General features: G+C 44.1%; 1 protein-coding gene across 1 annotated transcript in view; it reads left to right on the top strand.

Annotated features, from left to right (window-relative positions):
- Positions 1–1,638: 1,638 nt before the first annotated feature.
- Positions 1,639–14,442, top strand: part of GPR176 (G protein-coupled receptor 176) — a 128,853-nt gene continuing 116,049 nt past the window's right edge. Inside the window, exon 1 of the mRNA XM_025919754.2 lies at positions 1,639–1,942. Coding sequence (XP_025775539.2) covers positions 1,771–1,942 — 172 coding nt within the window. The 5' untranslated portion in view covers positions 1,639–1,770. The remainder of the gene's footprint in view (positions 1,943–14,442) is intronic.

Here is a 14,442-nt window from a genome sequence, read left to right as displayed (position 1 = left end):
CTCTACGCCCAACATAGCGCTGGAACACACAACCCGCAGATCAAGAGTTGCATGTTCTATGGAGCCGGCCGGCCAGCCAGGGACCCCCCCGCCCCCAAATTCTGTAATTTTATTCAATTTTGAAGAGTTAGTATTCTGGGACCTAATGCTATCGGTCAGTATGTTAAAGCCCTCTACCAAGTCCTTCATTAATTAAAAAAGAAACCACTTTCCATAAGCTCAAAACAAGCAAATCGTTAGCTGCCTTCCCCGGTCTCATTTCTCCTTTTCTCCAGATCCTTTCTCTGGATGCGGTACACGTTCCTTTTACTACTCAGTTTCTCTGTACCGTTTCTTCTCCACGTGGTTATTGCAGCTTCCCAACTTTTTGCATTAGCTCGCAGGAAGTTGCTCCCTGCCCGAGTTCATCCCCCGGAACCCACCAGACTTGAGCTGTACTGCAAACCTTTTAGAGATGAGACGCAGTAAAGAGGCCCAGGAAACCGTGCACCGGCTCCTAAATTCCATCTTTCACCTTCAGCTGCAGCCCAGACTCACTGAAGGGCGGGAGGCTGGGCTTCTTGCCCAGGTGGCAGCGTAGTGTGTAATCATGGGCCTCTCACGCAGCCCCCCTGCTGACGCTACAGGGAGCCGTAACCACAGGAGTAAATAAAGCGAAGCCCGGTTAGCGCCTTGAACGCGTCCACCGCAGCCAAAGGACGATCCTCCGCGCCGCCCACGCTCCAGCCGTGGCAATCACTCTCGGAATGGCCAAAATGGCGCCATCCCTGCAGCCCCTCCGGCGTGGGGGGCGGAGTCGCGCGTCACGTGACCGCCCCACCCCCGCGGGCCGCGCGCCCTCCTCTGCCCCCGGCTTGCGCTGGCAGTCGGGCTGTCGCGCAGACGGTTCCTTGACTTTCTAGGCGCGTTCTCCCTTGTTCCCGAGCATCCGCGAGCGTCTCTCCCGGTAGCAAAGGCGGGAGCAGGGCCACGAAGGGGGGCTCTGGGTCGTGCAGAGGCAAAGGGGCTGTAAGAGGGGGTCCCTGCCGCTGGCACCGAGGCGGGAGGTCGGATCCCCGGACAAGGGGCTGGGCCAGAGGAGACTTCGCGGGCGTCCTGGGGGACGGCCGGCCGCGGAGGGCGAGGCTGTTGCGCGTAAATTCAGGGCATTCCGCCCAGACCGTGGGTGCCGTCGGGGACTCGGGGGTCCCCTCGGAGCTCCGGTCATTTGGCTGCGATATTTCGCAGCTTTCCCATCGCCACCCAGCCCCTCGAAGCCAGCAGGATTCAAAAACGGCTTCAGCCAAATGTTCTCTTCCTTCTGAGAGAGGCCGAGCGGGTCAGCCGGCTGGGACTCGAGAGGGATGGCCCGGCCCTCGGGGCGTGGAAGGAGAAGTTGAAGGGGGCGGCGGGAGCGGGGAGCGCCCTCCTTGACTCTCAAATGCCTCCCGTGTTTCCATCTCTGCTGAGTGAGCTTGGCGGCGCTGACTACCCGGGAGGAGGGACGGACGCAGCTCAGTGGTCTCAGACCACGCCGCCTCCATGTGGTTGCTGACTGGGACCCAGGAGGGAACCGGCTTGGGGCGCGGCCTCGATCTCCCCCCTCCCTGCCTCCCAGGCGGCGGGGCTGGCGATGTGGAGACGTGAGGGGACCCGCGGCTGCCCCGGGTTCTCCAGGACTCCACCAGGCGCCCGCGCTTTGCTCCGCACCCGGGGCGAGAGAGACCCGGGCGGGGCTCCGTGGTGGGCGGACGGGCGGGCGACGATCAGAGCCGGAACCCCAGCCTCGCTATGGGGCACAACGGCAGCTGGATCTCCAGGAACGCCAGCGAGCCGCGCAACGCGTCCGGCGCCGAGGCTGGGGGCGCCAACCGCAGCGCGCTCGGGGAGTTGGGCGAGGTGCAGCTGTACCGCCAGTTCACCACCACCGTGCAGGTCGTCATCTTCATAGGCTCTCTGCTCGGTAAGCCACCCGCGGGGGCGCCTCCCGGGTGGGCTTCCCTGAGCGCACAGGCTCGGAGAGGGCACGGGATCGGGGGTCGCCGGAGCCGCCGTGGGTTTCGGAGTGCCTGGCAAAGTGGAGATAGTGGGGTTTAAGAATGCCCGGGTAACTGCAGGGAAGTTAGGCAGGGACCGTCGACTCCAGCCCCCAAGCTGGAAGCAGAAGAGTTCTGGTAGGGCTTTATCCCGGCCGGCCTGAGGACCGAGCTTGGTGCAGGCGGAGGTCCGCCTCCCAGGGCGACTCTTGCAGAACACAACCCTGTGCCCATCATACCAGGTGGGCGCGGTGGCCCGAGCTCTTGTTTACAAATAGCAACAAAGATTCTGTTTTGTTACTGACGACTGATGTGTTTTGCACTACCATCTATTCCTATATACAAAATTATTGTGAAAGTCTTATTTTGTGCGTGTTTTATGGCTGGCTTCAGATCACCGACCTGCTTGCTGATAAATGGAGTTCATCTCTGTTGCCTTCTGATATTTTTAGAAACCCCAAACAACAAATCCCAGTCTATTTCTCTACCTGTGTTTTGTTTGAAGTGCAAAATAAAGACAGGATAAAAACCTCAAAACACCACTGACAGATTTAGGTATACTTGTTCAACTAAAATGAGTGGTTAGTAAAAAACGTTTGTCCGCTAGCATGAGAATTACCTGTACTTCTGGTAGTTACTCTTTAAATGATAAATGATGACAATATTCATTTCTGTTGAGGTTAGTTGAACATGTTGCATATTACTTGTACATATGTGGCTTCCCTTCAAATGTAAATTTTCTGATGTGGCATTTAAAAGATGTAAAAAGATGTGATTATGTGTGATATTATGGCCAAGAGCAGCCTTAAAGTTTCAAAGTAGGAATAGATTACTTTTTTGCAGACACCTGTGAGTTTCCATGGCAACCAAGATACGTGCCATCAAAAAGACTGGAAGGATTTTAAGTGCTTGGAATTTCCCTTCATTATTTCTCTAATTGTCATCATCCTGTCCTACTCTATCATAATATTTATCTTCCACATTTTCTCATAAGGGCATTTTCAGAATTAGACATCAATGTGGCTGTGTGTGTGTGTGTGTGTGTGTGTGTGTGTGAGGGGGGGATGTATTTTTATGAAAATGATACATGCACATTAACAAAGAAAAGGCTTGTGTCTACCAGTTATTTTCAGTATTAACAAACAACAAATACTGAACACCTAATAGGTACCATGCACAATGAATTGTAGATTATTGGGAATTAAATTTTAGTGTTGTCACATTTGCTTAAAGTGTAGATTATTGGGGAGGCAGTAGAAGTGGCTGCATTTTTATTTCTGCAGGGATATATCTATATCTATCTAAACATATCTATATATCTAAAACATTTATATCTATATCTGTATTTTTATTTTGCTTTGTTTTCCCCATTGGTAACTTTAACCATGAAGAAAGATGGTGTTGGGAGAAATTTTCCCATAGTTTGACTCCAAAATTTTGAGTACTATTGAAATAGAAAACAGCATGTATGTGAAGGGCACAAGAGTGCACACTTAATAAATGTTAGTTCTGCTTCCAGTTACCTTCTATTTTTGTAAATTACATTGGATTCAGAAATCCTAGGTAAATCTGCCCTTATATCAACTCTTTTCTCCCACAGCATCTTTTGTTTTGTTTTTGTTTTTTTGGTTTTGGTTTTGTTTTTTTGAGAGAGAGAGGGAGGGTCAGAGGGAGAGGGAAAGAGACTCTTAAGCCAGCTTTGTGTCCAGCATACAGCCAGACAACCCCGGAGATCATGACCTGGGCAGAAATCAAGAATTGGTTGCTTAACCTGCTGAGTCCCCCAGGTGCGCCCTGCCCCTACAGCACTTTAATTGACATGCAAGAACAATATTTGTGGGTTTTTCCCAAGAGGAGACGAATTTCCCCCTTGATCTTTAGTTATGCCTCACTTGGCCAAGGAGGACATATTTTTTCCCTTCCATGTTACTTGGCCTTCCAAGGAGAGAGAAAATTCCATTTGTTCCTTTTTATTTTCAGAAAAACTATAAATATGGTTAAATTTATTCAAGTCACAAGTTAGAGAACTTGTTCAAAAGTGAAAGCATTTCAGGTTCCCTTAAAAGTTTAGCTGAATCATAACATTGCCTGTGTACTTCTTATTTACTACTATTCTTAATTGTTTTCTGAGGATGTGACCTGTATAAACATATCTATGTAGTTGAAACCTCCTAAGTAACGCCAGAGTTTAAGTTGCAAAGCCATGTACATTTAGTTGCAGGGCAAGTAAACTTGGGAAGCATAGTTTCATAAAGTACTCCCTCTCAAAAAAAAAATAGAGCAAAATCATAGATTAGGAATAAAATAAAAGAATTTATCATGGAAGAATCTGTAAGACTGAAAAGTAAGTGGAGGATGGAACAGCATCTGGAATAGCATGAGATGCTTATTTAATCTGTTCTCTTGTCCTCAAACAGACAAATGAGTTTTACTTTTATTTTTTTCCCTTTAATCAAATTCAGACTTACTTCCTAGATTGCCTCAATAGATTTTTTTTTCATTAGAATTTTCAGAGGCCCGCTGTTAGGGGAAAATAATTCCTTTGTACTGCTGATGTCTTGCACTCTTTTTTGGAAACTTTATTTGCCCTGTATGAGGAAAAAACCCAATTTGGGATAACTGTAATATTCCAGCCCTAGGGAACATTAATTGCTTTTTGAAAATGAACTCAAGAATTGTATATGATATTCTTTCAAATAATGCCTTTTGAGGGCTTGTGTAAACTAGTGTTTCTCAGCCTTCTTTATGCAACATCTTGGGATATCTTCAGATACGCTGTAGTTCTTGAAAGAGTGAAGTAATTTAGATTCCCCTTTAGTAAATATAGGCACACAACACTTTTAGTATTGAACAGGATGAAATCAAAGACTCAGAAGGATATGAAATCACCATTTCCAATAAGTGTTTTGGATCTAACTCCTCATAGTTGATCTTTCTTTCCCTTTTTCCCACTCTTGGGATTCACAGTCCAAGTGCGTGGAAAGCTCAGCTACTCTCTGGTGCTTTCACCTGACAAAGGTCAGTGGCTGTTAACTAGCCTATTACCTCTAGCCGCCCCCTGTACAAATTGGAGGCATCTGCTTGTCATGATTGGAGGCAGGAGATTTTTATAAATGAATTTGCTCTTACTTAAAGAGAATGAGCATTGTGGAAAATAGCCAACAAGCTATCTCCTTCCTTACCAATGGTCTGTAGTATGAAATTGATGACCCTAAGTGGAGGTCCATCTTGTCGATGGCCTGATACCTTGAGGTGCTTATTGAAGTATTGATTTCAAAGGAAATGTAGGGAACTGTCTTACTGGTTTGACAGATGACCTGGATAGACACCATTTTTGCTCATGATTGTTCATGAACAGTCTTTCAACAAAACCAAGTCTTTGTACTTGACAAGTCTTTCAACAAAACCATATGGGGCACCAACAATGTTTATGGAACTTGTTTGACAGAAATATACTTTTGTTTTTGATACTGGTGGAAATGAACCAGATAACAGCTGGCTAATTCTTGTAGTTCCTTCGTTAAAAGTTTGTTAGAAACAGTGCTAATACTAGTGTGTGCTTAGGAGTCATGATTATACAGGATGATTTTTTACTTAACTATAGGTATAGCCAATAATAATGTGATATCAGCAGCCTTATTCTACCTGCTGTTTTGGTATTTGGTATGCCTGGAAACCTAGTAGACGAAATCAAGAGTAAGATGTCTTGGATTGACCTAAGAAGTTTGAAATGGTGAAGTCAGTTGTTATCAGCCAGTGATAGTACGTGAACTCATAACGTATTGACTCAAATTCTCTCACGTTGTCTTTGATTTCCATGTGATGTACGCATTCCCACCTATTCTTTTCTAATGTAGGATATTAGGTGCAGAAAATCCATCTGACCTCCATCTGCATGAAACACTTTTGGTAACACTATGCTTCTCCTTACTAGGTCTTCAATGTATAGCTTTCCACTTTTTAATTCTTCCTGGAAATTGAATTCTGTGAAAACTTACAATAGTAGATTTATTGACGTAAAATTTCTGTACTACACAATTCACGCAATTATAGTATATAATTTAGTGATTTTAAATTTATTCACAAAGTTAAGCAGCCATCATCACTGTTAATTCTAGAACTTTTTTTTTATCACCCCCCAAAGAAATCATGTACCCATTAGTAGTTCCCATTTTCCCTCAATACCCTGAGACCTAGGCAACCACTAATCTATGTTCTGTGTCAGTGAATTTGTTCTGGACATTTCATATGTATGGAGCCATACTATTGTATGTTCTTTGTAATTGGCTTCTTCTTTCACTTGGCATAATGTTTTCAAGGTTCATTGGTGTTGTAGTATATACTTTATTCCTTTTCTGTTGCTGAATAATGTTCCATTTTATGGATATATCACCTTTTCTTTATCCATTCACCCATTGATGGACATTTGGGTTGTTTTCACTTCTTGACCACTGTGAATAATGCTACTGTGAACATTTGTGTAGTTTTTGTGTGGACTTAATGTTTTTAATTCTCCTGGGTATATAGCAAGGGTGAACTTTCTGAGTCATATGGTAACTCTAAGTTTATTCTTTTAGGAATTGCCAGACTGCTTTCCAAAGTGACTGCATCATTTTACATTCCCACTGGCAGCATATGAAGGTTCTAATTTGTCCACATCTTTGCCAACATTTGTTATTGTCTTGTTGATTATAGCCATGCTAGTGGGCATTAAATGGTATCTCATTGTGGTTTTGATTTGCATTTTGTAATAACTAGTGATGTTGCACATCTTTTCATGCTCTTTTTGGCCACTTGCATATCTTCTTTGGAGATTTGTCTATTAGGATCTTTTGTTCATTTTTTAAAAGTTTTATTTATGTAAGTAATCTCCACACCCAACTGGGGCTTGAACTTACAATCCTGAGCTCAAGAGTCACACCCTCTTTTGACAGAGCCAGCCAGGTACCCCTCTTTTGCCCGTTTCTAAGTTGGGTTTTTTGTCTTTTTGTCTTGAGTTGTAATCGTTCTTTATATATTCTGGACACTAGATTCTTGTTGATTCATGGTTTGCCAAAGTTTTCTCCTGTGGATTGTCTTTTCATTTTACTTTTGGTGTCCTTTAAATAAAAGGTTTTATATGTTGATGAAGTCCAATTTATCTAAATTTTTTTTTCTTAATTATTTTATTTTAGAGAGAGAGAAAGAGTGAGCCAGGGAGAGGGTCAGAAGGAGAGAGAGAGAATCCCAAGAAGTCTCCGTGCTTGTCTTCTGTTTTATCCAGCATTTCTAGGTCTTCATAGCAGTCTTCCAAGTTCTGCCATGTTGCCAGAATCTGGAGTTGTAGACTAAGCAGAATCCAACAAAAGCAGAAGGTGGAGTGATTGCTAGACAGGATTCTAGGAGATACGTAACCAAAAGTTAGGTCATGGTCAAGTGGGGTGGTGACATCTGGTCAGAGGAGGAATACCTTAGAAGATTAAGGAAAATAAGTTGGTAAGTGGAATGAGGGAAGGGGAACTCAAGAAAGTTTAGTCTGAAAAACATTAAGAATGTGTATATCTGTTTATATGTTTCCAATATCATTTTGACCTTTGACCACATTTTACTGTAGTTTCATATGGTTCAAACTAGTAGTCTGTTTTTTTTTTTTTTTTTAAGCAAACATTTGTGTTGAAATAAGTTAGGGTTAATAGTAGCATATTTTAAAACAATTATTTAGGGAAGACAAAAGGGACTATTGGTCCAAAATGGACTAATGGACTATTGGACTATTGATGATACACAGATTTGAATTGGGTATGGAGAAAGGAGTCCCCCTGTCTTTTGTTTATTTATTTTTTAAAATGTTTATTTATTTTTTTTGAGAAGGAGAGAGACAGTGCGCAAGCAGGGGAGGGGCAGACGGAGAAAGAGACACAGAATCTGAAGCAGGCTCCAGGCTCTGAGCTAACAACAGCAAGCCCAACATGGGGCTTGTACTCATGAACCACGAGATCATGACCTGAGCCGAAGTCAGATACTTAACTGACTGATCCACCCAGGTTCCCTGCTGCCCACCACCCCCCCCCCCCCGCCCCAGCTTTGTTTTTTAAAGTTTATTTATTTATTTTGAGAGAGAGAGAGCAAGTAGGGGAGAGAGAGAGGGAGAGAGAGAATCCCAAGCAGGCTCCACACTGTCAGGGCACAGCCCTGTGGGGCTGGGACACACGAGACTGTGAGATCATGACCTGAGCTGAAACCAAGAGTTGGATGCTTAACCGAATGAGCCACCCAGGCACCCCAGGAGGCCCCTGTCTTTTGAGGGTACCGGGAGGGAGTAAAGCAGTCGAAGGTGAAATGGATGTTTGGAAAGAAGAGTACTGAGACCCATATGGATCTAAGTACCTGTTTCTGATATGCTACTTTTGCATTTGCAAGCAATTTTCAGGGAAAATGCCTTCAAATGGACTTAAGCAATATGTATATTTTTTGAAGATTTTATTTTTAAGTAATCTGCATACCCTGTGTGGGGCTGAACCCACAACCCTGAGATCAAGAGTCACATGCTCTACTGACCAAGCAGCCAGGCAGCTTGGACTCAAGTGATGTTTTGATTGGTGTCCACACTTGATTCAGAGGAATCCTGGGAAACAGTTTTCTTTTTAAGTTTGTATGTATGTGTATGTATGTATGTATTTAGAGAGAATAAGAGAGAGCACAAGCAGGAGAGGGGCAGAACGAAGGAGAGACAGAATCCCAAGCAGGCTCTGTACCATCAGCACACAGCCGGATGTGGCACTTGAACTCCTCAACTGTGAGATCATGACCTGAGCCCAGATCAGGAGTTGGACCCACTCAGGCTCAACATACTGCACCACCCAGGTGCCCCAGAAAATGGTTTTTTCTGGCCTGCAGTGAAATCTTGCTTCATCAAATCTGAGCCACTCTGAAAAACTTCCAGATTAATCCACAAATATCAAGGCAACTTAGCACTTTAAATACATTTCTAACAATGGTTTATTAAAAGTTTTGGACTTTGATTAAAAAATATTATTTCTGGGGCGCCTTGGTGCTCAGTCGGTTAAGCATCCGACTTTTGGTTTCGGCTTAGTCATCTCTCTGTTAGTGAGTTTAAGTCCCGCGTGGGCTTGCACTGTCAGCACAGAGCCTGCTTGGAATTCTCTCGTCTCTTTCTACCTCTCTGCCCGGTGCCTACGTTCTCTCTCAGATTAAATAAAATTAAAAAAAAATGTTCACATACATTTGAATCTCCTCTGATGCCTCTCCTCATGCCATTCTCTCCCATGTCTTCAAGAGCTGATGGCTACACTGAATTGGGTATCCAGTTTAAACTCCCTTCCTGTCTGTTCTTTTTGGTGCTCCTGTCGCTGACCTGTGATCGTGAAGTTTTTTGCCAGTGATGCTTAGTCAATGCCTATTGCATGGACACATGACTCTGTATGCAGTGTTGATTTACAAATAATGGTCTCATTGGCGCCTGGGTGGCTCAGTCGGTTGAGCGTCCGATTTCGGCTCAGGTCACGATCTCACAGCTCGTGAGTTCGAGCCCCGCGTCGGGCTCTGTGCTGACAGCTCAGAGCCTGGAGCCTGCTTCTGCTTCTGTGTCTCCCTCTCTCTCTGCCCCTAACCCACTCGCAGTCTGTTTTTGTCTCTGTCAAAAATAAATAAACATTAAAAAAAAATAAAAACAAAACAAAACAAATAATGGTCTCATCTAGGAAGACTACATGTGGGCAGTTTAGGAAAGAGGGTCTTTAATGAGGAAAGACTAGGAAGGTTTTGCTAGTAGGAGATGGGTGTCTCCCGTGCAGTGCAGGTACCCTTGACTTACCAGCCAGTGTGGTAACTACCAGTTAAGAATATTCCTTTTGCCTTACATTTACATTGGGTTTTGCAGTGTATAGCATAAACCACATTGTTCCATTCAGTCACGATAACCTCATGAAATAGTATAGCGATATTTTCTGTTTTTGTTTTCTCAACACATTTTCTTCCCCACATAACACTGCCCTCCCTCTATAACGTGTGCACGTCTATCAGTGAGTCTCCCTTCCAGTATTCATCAGGGATTTTAGTTGCAAACAATAGAGCCTATTGTCAAAAGAAGACACAGCTACAAAAGCATTCAGTAAAGAGAAACATTTTACTTGCAAAGCTGACTTGTAAAGGGCGTTCACATTTTAGAGGGACTATTGCCAATTGAAATGTCCAACAGGTATTTAAAAGCAGCCACAAGACTACCATGTTTGTAATTACTGTGTTTGCTGTGGGGAAAAAAGTAGTTACCTTACACAAGTGTTACAACCTCTAAGAGTGTGTCACATCAGCATCGCAGGAGTCAATAAGGTTGTGAATCAATAAAGTTGTTTTTATTAGGAGTCAGTGACTTATAGGAAAGTCTCAAGATTTCATTTGTTTTGTGGACCAGAACTAGACAGTGGACCCTGAGTCTTTTAATGTTTTTATTTTGGGGGAGGGAACGCGGCTCAGGGAGCAAGTATTTACTGTCTCGTGGTGGGACATAATGTGCACATTTTTGCATAATGCAGCAGGGCAAGGTGTTGTACTTCTACATCAAACTAGCCAGTTTATGAAGAAAGAAATTTATTACAGGATATTAGGTTACTTTCAGAATTTATGGGAGAGTCTGGGAACCAGGGACACTCAAATATGCACAGTCATACCACTGGTTCTAGCAGAATTTATGAAGCTATTGTCATATACTACCAATGACGAGGGATTCAAGTCTAGAACCCTAGGGCATAGCTGGCCCAAATCTACAACCAAAGCATCTGTCTTTTTTGTTTGTTTGTTTTTTGTATTTACAAGAACCTGATCACTGCACCCAGCCACCTCCTCACATAAATTATGTCTGCTTGGGAACATCTTCTGGACAGAATATAGATCATAAGCCTGTACCATAACTGCAAGGCTCTGAAAAGTAGTATTTTTAGCTTTCCAGCCTTTATAGCAGAGGGTAGCAGCTGGTTGAAAGATTATGGAATGAATATTTAGCGAATCAAACTAATATCTGCCGCTTTGTACTTCATGTGGTTGCTTATGTGACTATCCTTCCCAGTGCTCAGTAGAGCCTCCCACCCTGGGAGACAAGGGTAGGCACATGATCCAGGCCTTGCTGGTCCCAGGATCCTATTTCCCTTTCCTCACTGATTAGTTCAGGGATGGTCATGCGTTCCAAGCTTGGTCAGAGTACTTGACATTAGAGATGCTGGTAGAAAAGCCTTTTTCCAAAGGGGCTGTTAAGCAGGGATGAAGGAAGCCAGGAGCTGTCTGCTTCGGAGGGAATGAGGGCAGAGAGACAAGCAGACATGAGGGTGAGAGAAGAGAGGGGGAGGAGGAGGGAGAGAGGATGAGAGAGAAACCATCATGATATTGTGGGAGTCCCTGGAAGAGCTTGTATTTCCCAATTACATGAACGGAAAAACCCAAAGTCTCAGGGTTTTTCTTGCTTAAACTTGGATGACAAACTTGATGTTCCTGTCACACACGATAAAACTATCCTGGTATCTATATCTATACTAAGTATATCTATACTGTCTGTATATCTATGTATCTATGTATCTATCTATCTATGTATCTATCTATCTATCTACTATATACCTATATATTTATGTAGTATTTTTCTTTCCATGCATATCTATCATTTGGGTAAACAGATTCAGAGGGATAGTGACTTGCTGATTAGCACACTCACAGCCGGGCAGGTCCTGGTGCCCTGGAAGTCTGATGCCCAGGAAGGAAGAGTTACTGAAACCCAGAGCTCTGAGAATTGAGCAGGAGCAGGATGTAAGTCTGGTAGGTCAAGAGGTCAGCAGTGGAAGGCTGTATCCAGGTCCAGGAAAATAAAGGCGACTGAAAGCCATGGGGTGTTAAAGCCCATGTGTGTGCAGAGGCAGAAGACCAGAAATTTTACTGGGCCAGGAAATACTGTGGGAATTGTTCCTAATCAGCATTTAGCCTCATTCTTTTTCTCTCTCTGTTAAACATCTTTGTGGAAAAAACCAACGGTTACTTACACATCGTTATTGGTAGTTAATTGATACAAAAACCTAGTAGCAAGAAAAAACCTGGCTGTGTTAGAAGAGGGAAAAGTTGCCACTGTTAGACGAGCCCTGAGCTCAAGTCTCTGGGTTATAAACTGGCTTCTGCTTTCTTGAGTTGTTTCTAAGAGAGTTTGGGAGGTCATGGGGCAAGGCTATGGGTGAGTCCTGGGAACAACCCTCACCAGTCACTTGGAGGGTGTGGATGAAGTCCTGGACATTTGGTTGGTCCATGGTTGAGGAAGTGGGCTCCTCTACATTTTCTCCTTCAAATTCACCATGGCCAATGTCCATCTCTCAGGACTGTCGAAGCAGAATCCTTCTGTGGGGGTGAAATGTGTATCCTCAGCTGACCCAAGCCCAGGGCATGGAGGGGAGAACAGGGGCTTTGTTAGTATGAGGTCCAGGCTCCAAGTGCAAGGAAGAACCTGGGCCAGACTCTTGTGGGCATTGTCACGTTAAACAGATAATATAAAGGCAGAAGGCACAGAACAAGTGGCAGAAGGTGGAGAGGAGCAAAGCAGAGATACTTATCCTCCAACAGCTTCCAAACCATCTTTCAGTTTCTTTAACATGTCAATGAAAAATTTTTTAAGTTTATTTATTTTTAAGAGAGAGAGAGAGGCAGATACAGATTCAGAAGCAGGCTCCAGGCTGTCAGTGCAGAGCCTGACATGGGGCTTAAACCCACGAGCTGTGAGATCTTGATCTCAGCTGAAGTAGGATGCTTAACTGACTGAGCCACCCAGGAGCCCCTAACATGTCAATTTAAATACTACTAAAGGCTGTGGTATTGTCTTTGCTGTTCTGTCTGCCCTGGAATATTCATCCCTAGGTGTGTTCTGTGGCTGGCGTGTGTTCCTTCTTTAAACTGCAGCTCAGACGTCACCCTCTCCAAGATAGCTTACCTAAACTAGTCCCCCCTTCACTTTTATCACATCATCCTCTCCATTAGGATGCAGGATGTCCTCCACGAGGACAGAAAGTTTGTTTCATTCACTAGCATCTAGAATGGTACCTGGCATGTAGTTGGTGCTCAGTAAGTACTGATTAGTTAATTGAGTGAAATGCTTAGGGACCATTAACCAGAACCAAGAATTAAATAGCCACTGTCTTGATTTGCATGCAGCTTAGGAGCTTTCTGGAAAAGAACATGAATTTTGCCCAAAGCCAGGACTCAGCCACACATAATCCTATCCAGTGGCCTGGAGAGTGCTCACAGAAGCCAGATATTTGGAGGGACAGCAGGTCTCTTGATAGGAAATTCACAAGGACAGGAGTTATAGCCTGATTAAGAGTGAGTCTATGAAATCAGACAGGCAGCATTTTGAACCAACCAGGCAGCATAATGTGTGTGGGGATGTCACTCTAGCTTTAAAAGCTTTTGGATCCGAGACAAACTCAAAATTATTGCTTGAAGCAGCTTGGGCATGACCCAGCCTATGGGAGAGTGGCTGAGAGATAGTGTTGTCATCAGGGAGCTACAGGTGGCGTTTGACTGTTTATACTGAGACAGATGGCTCCTAGCTGTGTGAGCTCAGAGTGGTGCCCGTGAGTTTCTACCAACTATTCTGGAAATACTCCTTCCTCCTGTCTATCCGGGAAGCTCAGTGGACGGGTGGGAGTGTTCAAGAAGTCTGAAAACAACAAATAGGATATTTTCACTCAGTCAAGTGTTATGGGTTGAATTATGTGCCCTCCCCACCAAAGAGAGAGAGAGAGAAAGATATGTAAAAGTCCTAACCTCTGGTACCTCAGAAGGTGACCATATTTATTTGGAAATAGGGCTGTTGTAGATGTCATTGCTTAAGATGAGGTCATAATGGAGTAGGGTGGATCCTTAATCCAACACAACTAGTGTGCTTATAAAGACCACAAAAAGGCAGAGAACACTATGTGCTGGAGAACACTATGTGATGAAGGCAGAGTTTGGAGTTTCATGGCTGTGAAGCCAGGGAACACTGAAGAGCTGCTAGAAGTGGGGAAGAGGCAAGGAGGGATCCCCTGCAGGTGTCAGAGGGAGCACAGCCCTGCCAACACCTGGATTTCAGACTTCTATCTTATCTAACTGCAAGATAAGACATTTCTGTGGCTTTAAGCCATCTTGTTTCTGGTCCTTTGTTCTGGCAGCCCTAATAAGCTACTACACCAAAGCAGTGGGCAGATAGTAGGTTGAAAACCCCGATTGTTGCACAACATTGAATGCAGTGGGTTTTACAAAAGAGAGCATCTTCAGCTGATAGAATGTGCATCGATGCAATGCAGGCTGGTCATCACTTGTTCCATCCACTTGTGCTTACACAGCTTTCAGCACCTTTTCAAAACTTTAATTTTTTATTTTAAGCTAATCGTAGATTCATGTGCGGTTTTAGAAGATAATACAG

The sequence above is a fragment of the Puma concolor genome, chromosome B3 (genome assembly GCF_028749965.1).
Source record: "Puma concolor isolate L17-30 chromosome B3, mPumCon1.1.hap2, whole genome shotgun sequence".
Taxonomy (NCBI): Eukaryota; Metazoa; Chordata; class Mammalia; order Carnivora; family Felidae; genus Puma; species Puma concolor.
Note: the sequence above shows the minus strand (reverse complement) of the source record. Positions and strands in the feature narration are given on the sequence as shown.